Source organism: Agelaius tricolor, unplaced genomic scaffold (assembly GCF_023055355.1).
Source record: "Agelaius tricolor isolate 1412-34295 unplaced genomic scaffold, bAgeTri1.0.p SCAF_64, whole genome shotgun sequence".
Taxonomy (NCBI): domain Eukaryota; kingdom Metazoa; phylum Chordata; class Aves; order Passeriformes; family Icteridae; genus Agelaius; species Agelaius tricolor.
This window is the reverse complement of record NW_027269324.1, coordinates 910,263-927,742: the sequence shown is the minus strand read 5'-3', so window position 1 is coordinate 927,742 and position 17,480 is coordinate 910,263. Positions and strand designations below refer to the sequence as shown.

The 17,480-nt window shown below is 52.0% G+C and overlaps 1 protein-coding gene across 1 annotated transcript in view; it reads left to right on the top strand.

Moving 5' to 3' along the window:
- Nucleotides 1-17,480, top strand: part of LOC139605317 (uncharacterized) — an 850,331-nt gene that overhangs the window by 75,545 nt on the left and 757,306 nt on the right. Inside the window, 2 exon segments of the mRNA XM_071456679.1 lie at nucleotides 497-1,084; nucleotides 11,242-11,671. Coding sequence (XP_071312780.1) covers nucleotides 497-1,084; nucleotides 11,242-11,671 — 1,018 coding nt within the window.

Sequence of the window (17,480 nt, the reverse complement as noted above, 5' to 3'; positions counted from 1 at the left end):
TGAAAATTATAATTCCAAGTGAAGGGATTAACATTTTCCAATTTAAGGGAGTCTCCTGCCTTCCTTAGAAGACACCTGTCTTTTCAAACTGACACAATGCCCCAGGACAGCCAGGCAGGTGAGGAGGAAGTCAGTGCCCCTTTCCCCCTCTCTCCTGCTCCATCTCCCAGCCCAGCACAGCCCCCGCCTGCAGGACAACCCTGCTGCCAACCCTGTCCTGCCAGGGATGCTCTGGGGGGATCTCCTTCCCCTTCCCTGTGGAATGGAGGCAAATCCCATCCTCTCCTTGTCCTTTCTCCCCCAGAGAAGGAGCTGAGGATGGAGACCAGGGAGGACAAATCCCCACAGCAGAACCTCATGCAAGAGGCCATTTTTAGTGACTCCAGGGCACAGGAATCCAATGGGGAGGACAAGTCCCAGAGATTCTACAGGAAGAGGGGCTCCAAACCCATCCCAGGGTGCTCTGAGGAGGAAAGACCCACCCTGAGCCAGGAAGGTGGACAGAGCTTCAGCCAGAGCTCAGAGTCGGTGGTCCATGAGCAGCTTCATGATGGGGAGAAGCCCTACAAGTGCTTGGAGTGTGGGAAGAGCTTCAGGCAGAGCAGCACCCTGATCCGCCACCAGATGATCCACACTGGGGAATGGGCCTACGAGTGTGGGGAGTGTGGGAAGGGCTTCAGCTGCAGCTCTGCCCTCATCAGGCACCAACGCATCCACACTGGGGAGAGGCCCTACGAGTGTCCCCAGTGTGGGAAGAGGTTTCGGACCAGCTCCCATCTCCTCCTGCATGAGCGGATTCACACGGATGAGAGGCCCTTCCACTGCCCCGACTGTGGGAAGGGCTTCAAGTACAACTCCCACCTCATCACCCACCGGCGCATCCACACTGGGGAGAGGCCCTACGAGTGTTCCCAGTGTGGGAAGAGGTTTCAGACCACCTCCAGTCTCCTCCTGCATGAGCGGATTCACACTCAGGAGAGGCCCTTCCGCTGCCCCAACTGTGGGAAGGGCTTCAAGTACAACTCCCACCTCATCAGGCACCGGCGCATCCACACTGGGGAGAGGCCCTACGAGTGTTCCCAGTGTGGGAAGAGCTTCACCCAGAGCTCTAACTTGACCAGACACCAATGGAATCACCAGTAAGGGAAGCCTTGCAAATGCCCCAAGTGCAGGAAGAGCTTCGTGCACCACTCCAGTTTCACCCCCTATGGGAGGACCCACGTTGGTCAGAGCCCTGGTGACCCACATTCCTGGTGATCCATGTTGGAAAGACACTGGGCTGGTTGTTCCTTTCTTTTGGCCTTAATTTTCTTTGGATTAATCTTCATCCCTCAAAAACAGAGAAAATTGGGGTAAAAATCAATAAATTCATCAAAGGCATCTAAAGCCTCACTTTTTACTTGTGTTTCAGAGGAATCTGGGATTCAGGGAAATAATTGGGAGAATTTGGGAGTATTTGATTTAGTTGTCTCCCTTTCTTGGCACTCAAAGAGACAATAAGGTTTGATCTGTCACCTCAATGCCACTGAAACTACTCACTCCCACCCCAAAATTCCTTGATTCCACAGCCCCTTGGGGTGAAATGGGGTTGAAAGGGATTGGGCAAAGTGGAATGCAAATCAGGAGGGTGAGATGAGCATTGAGTGGGGCAGGATGGGTGGGATGGGTTTTGAGAGCTGTGGAATGGGGGAAGTACAGCTTGGAAGGGATGTCTTGATGTCCAGGAGGGGTGGGAAGGGTTGGGGTTGGGACTGGGGAGGTGGGCTGGGGTCGGGAATAAGACAGCCAAAGTTTGGGGATGATGAAGGGAAGGGAAGGGAAGGCCGTTATTGACTGAGTTTTTGGATATTCCATGTTCATGAAGAGATGCCGGGGTATCTCACATTTCTGAGGTGGTTTTGGGGCACTCCCCAGCTCTTGGGGGTTTCCTGAGAGCAGCTCCATGGAGCCCAATTGCCAGGGGTGGTTGCCATTGGCACGAGCTCAGGGATGTAGCCAGAGTCCATTGCCTCGGTGCTGGAGAGCAGAGAAATGATGAACGGCCCCAGCCAACTCCAGTGTGTGTTTGGAGACCTGTGAGCTGACTGGGGAGAGGCCAACAGCAATGCCCTGGAGAGATGCACCTTAGACTCCGGGCATTCCCCACAGCTCAGGGTCAGGAAAGAAGCGTCCCCCATGGTGCCTCACAGCACTATGTTAATTTCTCCCAGTTCTGTCCTCCCTATTGGCCCTTTGGCTTTTCTACCTCTTTTACCCTTATAGGTTCATGTTCTAGGGGGTTCTCCCTTCCCTGTCTTCCCATTGGTTTATGTCTCCACCTATCCTTTCTTGCACTCCCTATTGGTCCCTTCCCTGTGTACCACCCCTGAGCCCTCAGACTACTGGATCCTTGATGCTCTCCTACACCCCCTCTATCCTGATTTATACCCTAGACCCTCCTTTGTCTTTGATTTTTGCCCCTGGACCTCTTCATCATTGCCTGAAATAAAACACATTAAAACTCTATGCCTGGACCCTCCTGTGTATTCACTGCTGAGCTGCTGTGTCTGTGTGTCTGTGTGTGTCTGTGTGTGTGTGTGTGTGTGTGTGTCTGTGTGTCTGTGTGTGTCTGTGTGTCTGTGTGTGTGTGTCTGTGTGTGTGTGCATGTGTGTGTGTGTGTCTGTGTGTGTCTGTGTGTCTGTGTGTGTGTCAGTGTGTGTCTGTGTCTGTGTGTGTCTGTGTGTGTGTCTGTGTGTTTGTGTGTGTGTCTGTGTGTGTGTGTCTGTGTGCGTGTCTGTGTGTGTGTGTGTGTCTGTGTCTGTGTGTGCGTGTGCGTGTGTGTGTGTCTGTGTGTGTGTGTGTGTCTGTGTGTGTGTCTGTGTGTGTGTGTGTGTCTGTGTCTGTGTGTGTCTGTGTCTGTGTGTGTGTCTGTGTGTCTGTGTGTGTCGGTGTGTGTGTGTCTGTGTGTGTCTGTGTGTCTGTGTCTGTGTCTGTGTCTCTGTGTGTGTGTGTGTGTCTGTGTGTCTGCGCGTGTGTCAGTGTGTCTGTGTGTGTGTGTGTGTGTCTGTGTCTGTGTGTGTGTCTGTGTGTGTGTGTGTCTGTGTGTGTGTGTGTCTGTGTGTGCTGGTGCTCCTGTGGCTCCTGCCTGTTGGTGCAAGATGCTCTCAGGGAAGGTTGCATTCACCACCACCGCAGACCACAACAAGCGCAGCCCGAACAGGGACCTTTGTCTGGTACCCCTGGAGAGCATCTCCAGCATGGCTGCAATCTAAGTCGCCTTTGGGTCAGCCACGACCCTAAGGCAACCTCTGAGTTTTATCAGGGCACGCTGAGGGGAGAGACCTGCAACCCTCCCAGAGTCACGGACTGGAGGATCGCTCTCCTTGACAGACCCACCCCGAGATCCTTTGTTGAGGCACTGCTGGATGAGTATGTTTCAGTCAGTGTCCCCCTTTTCTTTTGTTTTCTCACTTTAAATCCTGTGGGTGGGAAGACTGCAGAATAGGCACAAAACTCATTGTTCCACAACGGGAGATTTATATCCAAGTTACATTAGCCCTTGTTGCTTGGGGAATCATTTTTCAAAGGAGAATTTGAAAGCTTTTTATCATTTTCTTTTCAAATATTTTATGTTACAAGGAAATCAGTTTCACCACTTGAGATCTGGGGTATGGTCGGGATCAAGTTATTTGTTTTAAAAATGCAGGGAAATTTTAAAGTGGGGAAGTTTTATTATCTTTTTCGTTCCATTTATGTTAAAAAGCCTTATCTTCTTTTTTTGCTATTTATGATTCAGTTAAAAAAATCAGGGGAAAATTCAGGAAAAGTTTTGGGTCCCCAGTTCAAAACCCCTTCCACTTCATCCTCTCCCCATGCCCCCAAACCCTCTTCCCCACCTGAGGAGCAATCAGCAGGCAGATGTCACTATCCAGCACATGGTTGCTGCCGTCTCCCTGACGCCTCCCGGTCTCCTCTCTCCCCTCACCAGGATGGCACTGGCCGTGCTGCTCTGGACCTTCCCCTCAACCTTCCTCCTGTGCCTGCATACCCTCTTTCATCTCCCCCAGTGGCCATTACCCCACAAAATGGCGCCGGCAACATGGCCAGCCCTGCTATTTTGTCCCCTCCTGATCCAAGTTTTCCCACCCTCGCACCCCAAAATGGCCACTTTCCTGATCCTGCTCCTCCATTGTTGGGCTCCTCCCCTGCAACACATTCCCCTCCACCCATTGTGTCGATGGTTGTCCCTGTGTTGGGATCCCAACCACCCTTCCCGACGCAGGCTCTGCCTTTCCCCTTGTGGTCTCCACCTTCTCCACCCCAGGCTCCACCCCTGGGGCCATGACACTTGTGGCTCCCACATCCCCGGAGCTGGAAGTGGCCATGATGGTGACCGGAAGGCAGCCATCTTGGCTGCCAGCAGCCCACGGCACGGGGCTGCACCGGTTACCCAGGAGCAGCGCTCCTCTACCAGCAGGCCCTCCTCCTCAGCAGAAGACAGTGATTCCCCAGACTCTAACACCGAGCCTGAGGATCACTGGGCAGGGGAGTGGGAACAAGCTGCTAGGGAAGGTGATTGGGAGATGGCAGGGAGATTGCAGACCCTGGAGGCCCCTGTCCAATCCAAAAGAGGGAGGAACCCAAAGCAGGTATCCGTGCCTGATAAGAAGCGCTGCAAGGCATGCAGGGACTGAGAGAGGGGGTCCCTGTCCTACAAGAATAACGATCCTTGCCAAAAGCTGTGATGACAAGCACAAGCAGCGTGGAAAAGAAGAACGAAAGATGTGGCGTATAGATGCAGCAATAACCTGAAAAAGGAAACAGCTCTGTACTGCCTGAACAATACAACTTCCTATCGATCTTGCATTCCAGAAAAAAGATGTTGTTTAATTAGTTCCTACCCATTCAATTATTTCAGTTGTATCCTAATCTTATGTACTATTTCCTCTTTGAGTTATTACTTTCGTACTATTATGACTTATAGCTATTGTTATGTAAGTAATGTTCCCTTATTTTGTTAGGTGCTTGCAGAAATCCATAGGGGAAGACTTTTAACTAAACAAAAAGGGGGAGTTGTGAGAGCCTGTGAGCCTACTGGGGACAGGGCAAGAGCAATGCCCTGGAGAGATGCACCTTAGGCTCCGGGCATTCCTCACAGCTCAGGGTGAGGAAAGAAACTTCCCCCATGGTGCTCGGAAGCACTATGGTAATTTGTCCTAGTTCTGTCCTCCCCATTGGCCCATTGGCCTTTCCTACCCCTATTACCTTCATATGTTCATGTTCTAGAGAGTTCTCCCTTCCCTGTCTTCCCATCAGTCTATGTCTCCACCTTTCCACTCTGGCATTCCCTATTGGTCCCTTTCCCTGTATACCACCCCTAAACCCTTAGATCCCTGATGCTCTCCTCTACCCCCTCTTTTCCTGTATTTCTACCCTAAACCCTCCCTTGCTGTTCTCTTTAACCCCTAGACCCCTGCAGTGTTAGACCCTAATAAACTGTCTTGCTTGGAAAGACAGGAGTTTGCTAAGGAAGGTAGAAGCCTCCGCTGAAATGGAGAATGTAAACCCTCCCCACCCCTCCCAATTGCTATCAATTTTAAATTAAGGGGCTCTCAGGCACAAAAATATGGGAGCAGGAAATAACAGCTCTTTAATAGGGAAGAAAAAAAAAGGATAAAATAAACAGTGCAGTACACTAGAACAAGACTGACAGAGTCAGAACCCAACCTAACACCCTGTGGGTCAGGGTGTTGGTGGCAGTCCAATTGGAAATGTGGCTGAAGCCCTCCTGCAGTGTCAGGGGTGGTTCTGTTGAAGGAAGGGGGGCCTGTAGAGAGGGAATTATTCTTCCTCTGAAGATCCAGTGGAAGAAGAGGCAGCTGCTGTTTCTCTGGGGAATCCTGTGGAGAAAGCCGTGCTGGTGTCTCAAAACTTCTGGATTCTATCTGGGTAGCAATGCTTGGCTCCTCCCTCTGGGCGGAGCATCTCACAATGGAATGTTATAGTTCTTATCAGTCGTGCAGTGACATTCAATAGTCTGTTATCAGCAGATGTCCCCTCCCGAGGGAGGTGTGAATGTGGTCACTCAAAGAGACGGATAAGGCAAACTGCCCACTTGACAAAAGATAATCTGCCATACAGATGGTAATGAAATACATCTTGCATTGCAATCTTCAACACATAGAACTGGCTGAGCTGGGAGGGACCCATCAGGATCCTCCAGTCCAACTGCTGGCCCTGCACAGGACACCCCAACAATGCCAGCCTGGGCCTGGCAGCGCTGGCCAAACACTGCTGCAGCTCAGAGAGCCCTGGAGCTGGGACCCTTCCCTGGGGAGCCTGGCCAGGGCCCCAGCAGCCTCTGGGCAAAAACCTTTTCCTGACATCCAACCTGAGCCTGCCCTGACTCAGCTGCAGCCGTTCCCTCCACTCCTGTCCCTGGGCACCAGAGGGAAGAGGTACCCACAGCCCCAGCCAGGGACCCGCTCCCAAGGCTGCTGCCATGGCCACCAGGGCTGGCACCAGCTGGGATGCTCGGTTTCCATGGACCGGGCTTCAGGAATGGGATTCCCCAATTTCCTGCTCCTGCTAAAACCACGCTGCCGCTCGCTGCCCTCCCGCCTCCCATGGAAAGCACAAAAGGCAAAGATCCCGGGCTGGGATAAGAACAATTAATTGGGAACAGCAACGAGATAAGGAACAAATGGAACAGAAACAATATTGAAAACAGAAGGGATAAATAAAACTGTTTACAGGGAAAACTAGCACACAACTCACTGGGTCTGCCTGGCCACAATTTCCCCTGTCTGGAAAGGACACCCTTCTCCTCAGGGAGAGAGAGAGAGAGAGAGTCCCTTTCCTGCTCCTGGCAATGTTCTGGGGTGGGAGTGAATGTAATGACAGGGCCATGGCCAGACCCTCATGTTCCTCCATCCCACATCATATCACTGGGAGGGGCAGGAAAAGGGACAGGTGTCTTCCTCACATGGATCACAGGGAACATGGATCCCCAGGGCTCTTCCCAATGTGGGACCTCCAATGGAGCATGAATTTGGAGCAGTGAATGCAGCTCCTCCTGAAATGGGGGCATTTGCAGGGCTTCACTTACCCATGACTCTTTTTGTGTCTGGTCAAGTTACAGCTGAAAGTGAAGCTCTTCCCACACTGGAGACACTCATAGGGCCTCTCCCCAGTGTGGATGCGCCGCTGGTGCCTGATGAGGTGGTATTTCCGCTTGAAGCCCTTCCCACAGTCAGGGCAGAGGAAGGGCCTCTCCTCTGAGTGAATGCGCTGGTGCTGGAGGAGACTGAAGCTGGTCTGAAACCTCTTCTGACACTGGGGACACTCGTAGGGCCTCTCCCCAGTGTGGATGTGTTGGTGTTTCACAAAGGTGGATCTGCAGCTGAAGCCCTTCCCACATTCCCTGCACTCGTAGGGCGATTCCCCAGTGTGGATGTGCTGGTGCCTGATCAGGTGGTTACTCTTGCTGAAGCTCTTCCCACACTCCAAGCACTTGTGGGGCTTCTCCCCATTGTGAAGCTGCCCATGGACCTCCAGCTCAGATCTCTGGCTGAAGCTCTGTCCACCTTCCTGGCTCAGGGTGGGTCTTTCCTCCTCAGAGCCCCCTGGGCTGGGTTTTGAGCCCCTCCTCCTGTGGGATCTCTGGGACTTTTCCTTTACGTTGGAATTCTGCACCGTGGAGCCACTTAAAATGGCCTCTTCCACGACGTTCTGCCAAGGGGATTTGTCCTCCCTGGTCTCCATCCTCAGCTCCTTCCCTGGGGGAGGAAGGACAAGAAGACGATGGGATTTGCCTCCGTGCCAGAGGGAAGGGGAAGGAGGTCCCCACAGAGCATCCCTGGCAGGACGGGGTTGGCAGCAGGGTTGTCCTGCAGCCGGGGGCTGTGCTGGGCTGGGAGATGGAGCAGGAGAGAGGGGGAAAGGGGCACTGACTTCCTCCTCACCTGCCTGGTTGTCCCGGGGATCCTTCCTGTTTCATGCAGCCTCCTCCTCCATCCAATCAAGATTTGGAAATGGGAAATCCTGTTTCGGGGACCAAACAAAGGCTGCACACATTGTCTTTGGGACTGGTTTGAAGGCAAACCTGGGTAAGAGTCTAAATCAGAATTACAATTTAATAATAAAATGAAGATCAAGGCAATGCTACAGAAACGCTGCCTTAAACTGACAGAGTCAGGATATAACCTAACACCCTGTTGCTGCTCAGGGTGGTGGCTGCAGTCCCATTAAATGGTGGCTGCAGTCCTGTGGGAGGGATGAACGTGATTCTGTCCAAGCAGTGATCCTGTAGAAGGGTCTGGTCTTCCTCTGGAGGTCCAGTGGTGGTTCTGGAGCTCTTGTCCTCTGGGAATCCAGCAGGCAAGCTGCTCCTGGTGTTGCAAGGCTCAGCTTATATCCAGGTAGGAATGCTTGGATCCTCCCCCTGGGCGGAGCATCCCACAATGGGATGATGGTATTTTATCAGTCCCGCAGTGACACTCAATGGCCCATTCGCAGAAGATATCTCCCCTGGAGGGCGTTATCAGGGCTGAGTCATGGAAGAGATAAAGAACACTGCCCCACCTGTTTCTAGCAGTTGATGAAGATGGGGATTGAAAACATGCATTGGGTTCCATCTTACATTGCAACCTGAAACAGTGGGGTAATCCCTGCTCAGGGGGTGAACACCACCCCCCTTACCCAAACTGGCTCAGGTGTAAAACCCCCACCCTGGGAAAGCCACACACACAGGGGACAATGTCACACTTGCCCTGCCCCAGGGGAAGTCTCTGTCCCTGTCACTCCCTTGCTCTCCCCCCCCTTTTCTCTTTCTTTCCATCTCACTCTCTACCTCATATTTACTGTTCAATAAAATCCACGTAGGATTTGGTCTCGTTAGCGCCTTAATTTGGACAGAGGCATCTCTCTAACAATTTTCTTAACCAGATTGTAAAATTCTTTTGGCACAGTGAGTTCAGGGCACTGTTCTTTGACCCCAGGTGCTTTTGACAACAGCATGGTTCCCTCCTCTGAGGAGGTTGTGGCTCTCTCTGGAGAAACTCTTGGAAACTCTGATGCAGCTTCCTCTGAGCAACCTATGGCAGAACTGGTGAGAAAAATGGCTGTTGTGGGCCTGGAGTGTAAAGAAAATATTTGGTTGTCCTTCCTTGAAAAGTTTGTTAAAATCACTGGAGGAAAGGGAGCAAATGTTACCAGGGACACTGACAAGGTTCATTCACCCCATGGTGTAGAACACAAGGCTGCTAAAAGTGCTACAAGAAGGCCAGCTCAAGTAGCTAAATTCCCAAATAACTCCTGAATTCCCAGGCTTGGGTTCTTTGCCAAATGTGAGAATCATTATTCTCTTCATCCCTGTCACCTTTGTGACAGCTACTAAACGCTTCCCCTTCCTTTTAATAATATCTGTATTGGGCCGAATTTGCACTTTTCTTCAATTGGAACCTGCCAGCAGCTGAGCTGGAGCTGTGCAGGAACCAATGAAACTTGGAATTGCCACAGAATTGCTTCTATTGTCAGCCGGTGCTGCGGCGGCCGTGGGGCAGAGGGGTGGGAAAGGGGGGTCCACGGTTGCAGTGGAGGAAATGCCGGGGCCGGGGGCTGAGCACAGGACTGAGCACACAGAGATGGTTTGGTTCTTGCTGAGCTCACACTGAACCAAGGCATGTCCTGCCCCTCATTCAGCCACTCTGGGGAGGGGCTGAGGGTGTGGGGGAGGTTGGGAGGGGACACAGCAAGGACAGGAGATCCCAGTTGACCCCAGGGATACCCCAGACCATAGGACATCATGATCAGTGCATGAAGGGTGGGGAACAAGGAGGAAGGGGGGACATTTAGAGTGAGGGTTTTTGTCTTTCCAGGCAACACTTAGGCAGGATGGGGCCCTGTTTCACCAGTGGGCAGGGCCAGCACCAAAGATACAGTCACCAACTTAACTTAAGGAACAGTCTAATTTAGATAGTGCAAATTTGCAAAAAAATTACAGAAGTATTAGATTGGCAAAGCAAATAATCATTAGTCAATAATTCCAAAAGAGAAGATGTTGAAATGAGTATCACACAACTGTCCATTTCTGGCTGCAAGCTCTGGAGATTCTATCTCTGCCTTCAATCAGGGTTGCATTCCATAACAAGTCCTGGTACCAAATCCTGCTTTCCAAGGCTGGAACAGTGTGTCAGGTTTAGCTGGGTGTGTATTCAATTACCCTCTGTTAAAGGTGGGGCAATTATTATCTGTTAATTGAGCAGTTTACTTAATCTCTTCCACAAGGAATCCTCCCTCCAGGGAGATATCTTCTGTTAATGGGCCATTGAGTGTCACTGATAAAAATTCCAACATCCCATTGTGAGAAGCTCCGCCCAGAGGGAGGAGCCAAGCATTCCTACCTGAATATAATCTGAGGATGTGAACAGGAGTCTGCCTTCTCCCACAGGATTCCCAGAAGAGCAGCTGTCAGCTCCACGGGATCCCATTGGAAGACCAGGCCGATCGGCACCACCACTGGACCTTCAGAGGAAAACTGCACCCTTCTACAGGATCACTGCTCCAACAGAACCACACCTGTCACTGCAGGAGCACTGCAGCACCATTTAACAGGAGTGCTACCAACACACTGACCCACAGGGTGTCAGGCCATATTCTGACTCTGTAAGTAATTTTTTAGTACTGCTGCATTTCTATTTTTAATTTTTCCACTGAAGAACTGTTATTCCTATTCCCATAGATTTTGCTTGACAGCCTCTTATTTTGAAAATTATAATTCCAAGTGAAGGGATTAACATTTTCCAATTTAAGGGAGTCTCCTGCCTTCCTTAGAAGACACCTCTCTTTTCAAACTGACACAATGCCCTGGGACAGCCAGGCAGGTGAGGAGGAAGTCAGTGCCCCTTTCCCCCTCTCTCCTGCTCCATCTCCCAGCCCAGCACAGCCCCCGGCTGCAGGACAACCCTGCTGCCAACCCCGTCCTGCCAGGGATGCTCTGTGGGGACCTCCTTCCCCTTCCCTCTGGCACAAAGGCAAATCCCATCCTCTCCTTGTCCTTCCTCCCCCAGGGAAGAAGCTGAGGATGGAGACCAGGGAGGACAAATCCCCTTGGCAGAACATCGTGGAAGAGGCCATTTTAAGTGGCTCCACGGTGCAGAATTCCAACGTAAAGGGAAAGCCCCAGAGATCCCACAGGAGGAGGGGCTGCAAACCCAGCCCAGGGGGCTCTGAGGAGGAAAGACCCACCCTGAGCCAGGAAGGTGGACAGAGCTTCAGCCACAGCTCAGAGTCGGTGGTCCATGAGCAGCTTCATGATGGGGAGAAGCCCCACAAGTGCTTGGAGTGTGGGAAGTGCTTCAGGAAGAGCAGCACCCTGATCCGCCACCAGATGATCCACACTGGGGAATGGCCCTGCGAGTGTGGGGAGTGTGGGAAGGGCTTCAGCTGCAGCTCTGCCCTCATCATCCACCAACGCATCCACACTGGGGAGAGGCCCTACGAGTGTCCCCAGTGTCAGAAGAGGTTTCATAGAAGCTCCCATCTCCTCTACCACCAGCGAATTCACACTGAGGAGAGGCCCTTCCTCTGCCCTGACTGCGGGAAGGGATTCAAGCAAACCTCTCACCTTTTCACCCACATGCGTATCCACACTGGGGAGAGGCCCTACGAGTGTCCCCAGTGTGGGAAGAGGTTCACCCAGAGGTCTCACTTGACCAGACACTAACGGAGCCAGCAGTACGGGAAGCCCTGCAAATGCCCTGATTGCAGGAACAGCTTCATGCACCACTCCAGTTTCATCCCCCATGGGAGATCCCACATTGGGAAGAGTCCTGGTGATCCATGTTCCCTGTGATCCATGCTGAGAAGACACCTGTCCCTTTTCCTTCCCCTGCCAATGACATGATGTGGGATTGGAGAACATGAGGGTATGGCCATGGCCCTGTCATTACATTCACTCCCACCTCAGGTCATTGCAAGTGGCAGGAAAGGCACCTGTGCTCTCTCCATGAGGAGAAGGGTGACATTTCCAGGCAGGGGAAAGACGTTGCTGGGAAGAGCCAGGCAGTTTTGTTGTAGTTTTCCTGTAAATAATTTTTCTTATCCCTTCTGTTACCAGTATTGTTTCTGTTCCTGGTTGTTCCTTATCTTGTTGCTGTTCCCAATAAATTGTTCTTATCCCATCCCGGGATCTTTGCCTTTTGTGCTTTCCATGGGAGGCGGGAGGGCAGCGAGGGCAGCGCGGTTTTAGCGGGAGCAGGAAATTGGGGAATCCCATTCCTAAACCCCAGCCCATGGAGACTGAGCACCCCAGCTGGTGCCAGCCCTGGTGGCCATGGCAGCAGCCTTGGGAGCGGGTCCCTGGCTGGGGCTGTGGGAACCTCTTCCCTCTGGTGCCCAGGGACAGGAGTGGAGGGAACGGCTGCAGCTGAGCCAGGGCAGGCTCAGGTTGGATGTCAGGAAAAGGTTTTTGGCCAGAGGCTGCTGGGGCCCTGGCCAGGCTCCCCAGGGAAGGGTCCCAGCTCCAGGGCTCTCTGAGCTCCAGCAGCATTTGGCCAGCGCTGCCAGGCCCAGGCTGGCATTTTTGGGGTGTCCTGTGCAGGGCCAGCAGTTGGACTGGAGGATCCTGATGGGTCCCTCCCAGCTCCCCCAATTCTGTGGCTCTGGGATCCCATCAGCCTGGGGATGGGGCTGCCAATGGTTGCCATGGTAACGGACTCTGGCTGCAGTCCTGAGCTGGTGTCCATGGCAACCACCCCGGGATGGGGTCTCCATGGAGCTGCCAAGGGACTGAGCATAGCAACAGGGGGCGGGTGATGGTTGCCATGGAAACTGACCATAGCAACAGGGGGCAGGGATGGTTACCATGGAAACTGACCACAGCAACAGGGGGCTGGTGATGGTTGCCTGCTAAGGATCAGATTTGTCACAGGCCCTCACAGGGGCTCCATGGGATCTTTCCAAGAGTCTCCAGGCTGTTCCAGAGCTGGAATGTCACAGGCAGAGACAGGGGCTCCACGGAGACCTCCCAGGGCTTTCTGGGGATGGAAAAGAGCACTGTGGTCAGAGGCAGTCCCAGCCATTCCATGGTGACATCCCAGGGCACCTTGGGCTGCAAAGGCACCCATCTGTCACAGGCACTCATGGGGGCTCCACGGTGACATCCCAGGAGTCCCCAGGCTGCCAAAGAGCCAGGATGTCCCAGACACTCACAGGGGTTCCTGTCATGGCCACAGTGGGAGCTTCAGGCAAAGTTTATTAGAGACGCTCCTGTTGGGTCATGAGGTGCAAAAAGGATCCCCAATAGCCCCCACAGACCCCCAAATCTCACTGTTGGATCAGTGTTCCGTGCTTTCTTTCCTATGGAAAAGAACCATCCTTCTCTTCCAGGTGTCCATGTCTGAAATTGGGATTCCACCTCTAAAATTCCCTATATCAAAGGGTTGCTCCCAGGCACAGCCTGCCAGTACCATCAAGTCTGGTGGGCCTTGGCCTCTGGTGGCTGCCCCTGCAACACTGGGGCTGGGTTCTTCCCTTCCCATGGAGATCACTGGGACACTGTGGGGACCTCATGGAACCAATGGGATCCTTGTGGCACCACTGGAGCCCATGGAACCAAGGGGCCATGGTGACCCAGTGGGGCTTCATGGAACCCAGAGACCATTATGGCTCTGTGGGGCCTTATGGAACCATGGAGACCATTGGGACCCTTCAGGGCCTGGTGTCACCAAGGGGGCATTATGGCACCTCAGGTCCTCAGGGAAGCGAGGGACCATTGGGACACTGTGGGGCCTGATGGAACCGAGGGAAGATGGAACAGGTCTGGCAGGCTTGGCCTCCCAGGGGCCACCTGACAGGTCTGGCTGATGTCAAGGGCTGCCTCTCATCAGCTCCTGGAGCACTGGGGCTCCATGCTCTCCTTGCTATGGGAAAGAACCATCTGGCTTTTCAGATGCTGTAAGAGACAGTCTGAAGTTTCCCTCATTTGCCTCACGACTGTCCCAAGGACAGAGACTGGGACCCTGAGGACCCTGACTGGAGCTCTGGCTGCAGTGGATGCTCACCAAGGGATTGTTTGCAGGTGTGTTTGCAGTGCTGCCATGGTCGCTGCTTCGAGCAGGGGGCTGGCAAAGGAGCAGCTCGCCCTATATGCTGGCACCTGCTTCATGACAATAGCCCATGAATTTCCCCACCTCTTGGCCAAATGAACTTTCTGGGGTAACTTTGGTGGTCCCCCATGGAAAATCCTTCATCTGCTTGACGACCACCATGATGGACAGAGATTGAAGCCCCCACCCAAGGACTGAGACTGAGACCCCTATAACCCTAACACGGGGAGGGGTTGGCCTGATTGAAGTGAGATGTTTGCCCAGGTGTGGTCATTGGACCAAGAAAACAATTGCTCTCACTCACTGCTGAGATTGACTTATCCTGTTTTGGAACATGGACTGTCTGTAGCCGTTTTCAAGAGACTTATTCTTCATTGTCTTTTACCTGTTCCCCCCTCAGCAGAGGACTATAATAGACCCCTGAGTTAACCAAGACTTTGAGATTCTCCCTGACGTGACAAGACAGATCTATTGGCTGGACCACATGAGGATTTAGTCTCTCTGTTTGGTAGCTATATTCCCCCCCCCTCTCTTTCTCTTTCTCTCTATCCTTTATCTCCTTTCTAAATCCTTCTATTGCATTTGCTGTGGGCACTCAATAAAAGGTGCATTTATTTGATTAATACTGAAATCCCCTTCGTGTTGTTTTTTGCACTCTGAGATCAGTTAATGAACCATCACGACCCCCACTTGTATGAGCAGATTGTGACAGATGCCCATTGCCAAACTTGGTACTCTCCCTAAAAATTTCCTTAATGCAATGGTATCTCCCAGAAAAAAACCTGCCAGCTCTGGCTGGCCTTGGCCTCTGGTGGCCACCTCTCATCTGCCCCTGAAACACTGGCTCTGTTCCTTCATTCCTACGGAAAAGAACCGGTTTTCATGTCCAAGGGCCATAGAAAAAAAATAGCATTTGGCCTCCCAATTTCCTTATTTCCAAGGATTGCTCCCAGACAAAAGTAGCCAGGACAGAAAGGTCAGGCTGGCCCTGTCCTCTGGTGATTTTCTTAGACACTGAGCTGAATGTTTTCATTTGAAAACACCTTGGGTAGGGCCCAGAGATCTCCCAAGGAGGGGTTTTGAGGCCTCGGGCACATGAGCACTACATATGGACAAAGGAGCTCTGTGCTCTGTGCTGTTGTGGTGGTTTTGCATCACAGAAGTCATGTTCTAAGAGGAGCTGCTAGGAGTTTCCTCCGTGTCTGACAAAAAACCCAATCAGTAATTATCTTTGAGAATTGACAATCTGTTAAACCACTAAGGAAACTGTACACGCCTCTGTGAAGGCACATGTTAAAGATGGGAAAGCCTGGGAGGGTCTCTTTCCCTTCTGGCTGGCACAGAGGTAACAAGGCTGACCCAGCCCCATCTCAGCCAGGCTGGGCCGGGCGGCTCCTGCCGTGGGGCCGGGCCCCATCCCAGGGACCCCGCCAGGCCCCATCGGCTGCCGGGCAGGGCAGGGGAGGCCGTGGGGCTGAGGCCGGGCTGGGCCATGGTTGCAGTTGGGAACATCTGGGCACTGCTGAGCCCTGCCCCGCCGCCAGCCCGGGCCCGGCCAGGATCCGCCGGGCCCCAGGAGCAGCCCCGGACCGGGCCGGCTCGGCCAAGATTCTGCCACCCTTGGGGTTCAGCCGCAAGCCCCGGGCAGGGGCAGGAGAAGCCATCGGCCCCCGGCCGTGCTGCTGCTGTGCTCTGGCCTGGCTGCTGAGATCCTGGCCCTGCCCCAGCGCGGCCCATCCTGACACAGCCCCAGCGCAGCCGCTGCAGAAACCTCCATCGTAAAACAGCACCGAGCCCGACCGGGGTCACGGAACCATCTGCAGGCCCCGGGTGAGATATGAACTCTTTCAGTGCTTCCATCCTGCCTTGAGAGAGAGAAAAGGACAACGTGCAGGCACACAGAGAAGCAACATGAAGACACCGAGGTCAGTGAAGGGGAAGTTGAGTCCCAGATGGGAGGGATGAGAAGATGCCTTGATCTTTGGGCTGAAATCCTCTTGTAAAGCTATGGGGAAGGATGTAATTAATATATCAGACTCTCTTTTTCCCTATAATCCATTTAAAATATGGGGAGATGACTTGTTCTGCAAAAACCTCCATGCTAAAGAAAACAAATGTTGAAGTAGCTGTGATCCCATGAAAAGTTTAAACAGAGAAAGAGAGAAGAGTGGTGACATCCTGTGCCCTCATGGAGAGAAGAAGAAGATCTCTGTTGTCATAGATGAAGATGATTTCAGAAATAGATGAAGAGAATCTTTGCTCTTCAACAGATCATCTTTAAACTCATACCCCGTAAGTTGACATGGCCCATAAACACAGCTGTGGGAAAAGCTGTGGAAAAGGGAAGGGACTTCACAATTGCAGATTTTCCAGGCAGCTGCTATTCATGGCAATTGAGAGCCACAAGTGAACTTTTTTCTTATGGAGAAGTCTCCATAGCATGAAAGAGAGACTCCTCTCCCTAAGTGAACTGAAGAAAGACTGTTCTAGATAGTGTAAACTGACTGAAAATTTCAGATTTTGTCTCCTTGCATTGTCAGTAAGAAAGAAAAGGTTGCAGGGAGAGGAGAAGTGTTCAGGTTCTTATTACTCTTTCTTCTATTTACTGGTAATAAACTTTTCTATATACCCTTTTAAAATTTTGAGCCTACTTTGCCCTTCTCCTAATCCTGTCTCACAGCAGGAAATGAGTAAATATATTCCAGGGAGTGCAATGGTGATTAGCCAACCTTGATCCCACTGAACTAATAGATGAATTGGCTGAGAAATCTCAAATTAACAAACCAAAATCACTCCAGATACATTCCTGATAAACTGCATTAGAGCAGAGGGAAATCAAGGCAGAGCCATGGTTTGTCAGGACTTGCTGCATCCTGATGAGCCCTGTGGTGCATTTGGAGCTGAGCCCTTGAACCTCAGGGCCTGAGAGGAGATTGCACAAACCTTGCCAGGAGTCAAAGTCAGAAGAAAACCCCAAAGTGTCTCAAAGCATGAATGGGTCCAACTGAGGTCCATCCCCAACACAGGCTGCTCATGGACTCCTTAGAGGAGAGAATTGGAGGCCAGGATTGACCAAAAACCTCTGAGAGTCTCAATGTGGAAAGGAAATTCCAAACGACCTTAAAAAATTGGAGAAGCTCAAAGCATTACTGAGCAGCACTGAGTGTCAGCACAAAGCTCTCAAGGGACTCATTAAAGCAGATAATTGGGGCCATGACTGCACAAACCTCTCACAGAGTCTGTATCAAAAGGAAAAAACAAAATACCTTAAAATAACAGAAGTACCTTGAAGCATTAATGAGCCCCACTGAGTGGTGTTACTGACAAAGCCTCTCCAGGGACTAATTACAGCAGATAATTGGTGGCCATGATTGAACAAACCTCTCAGAGAC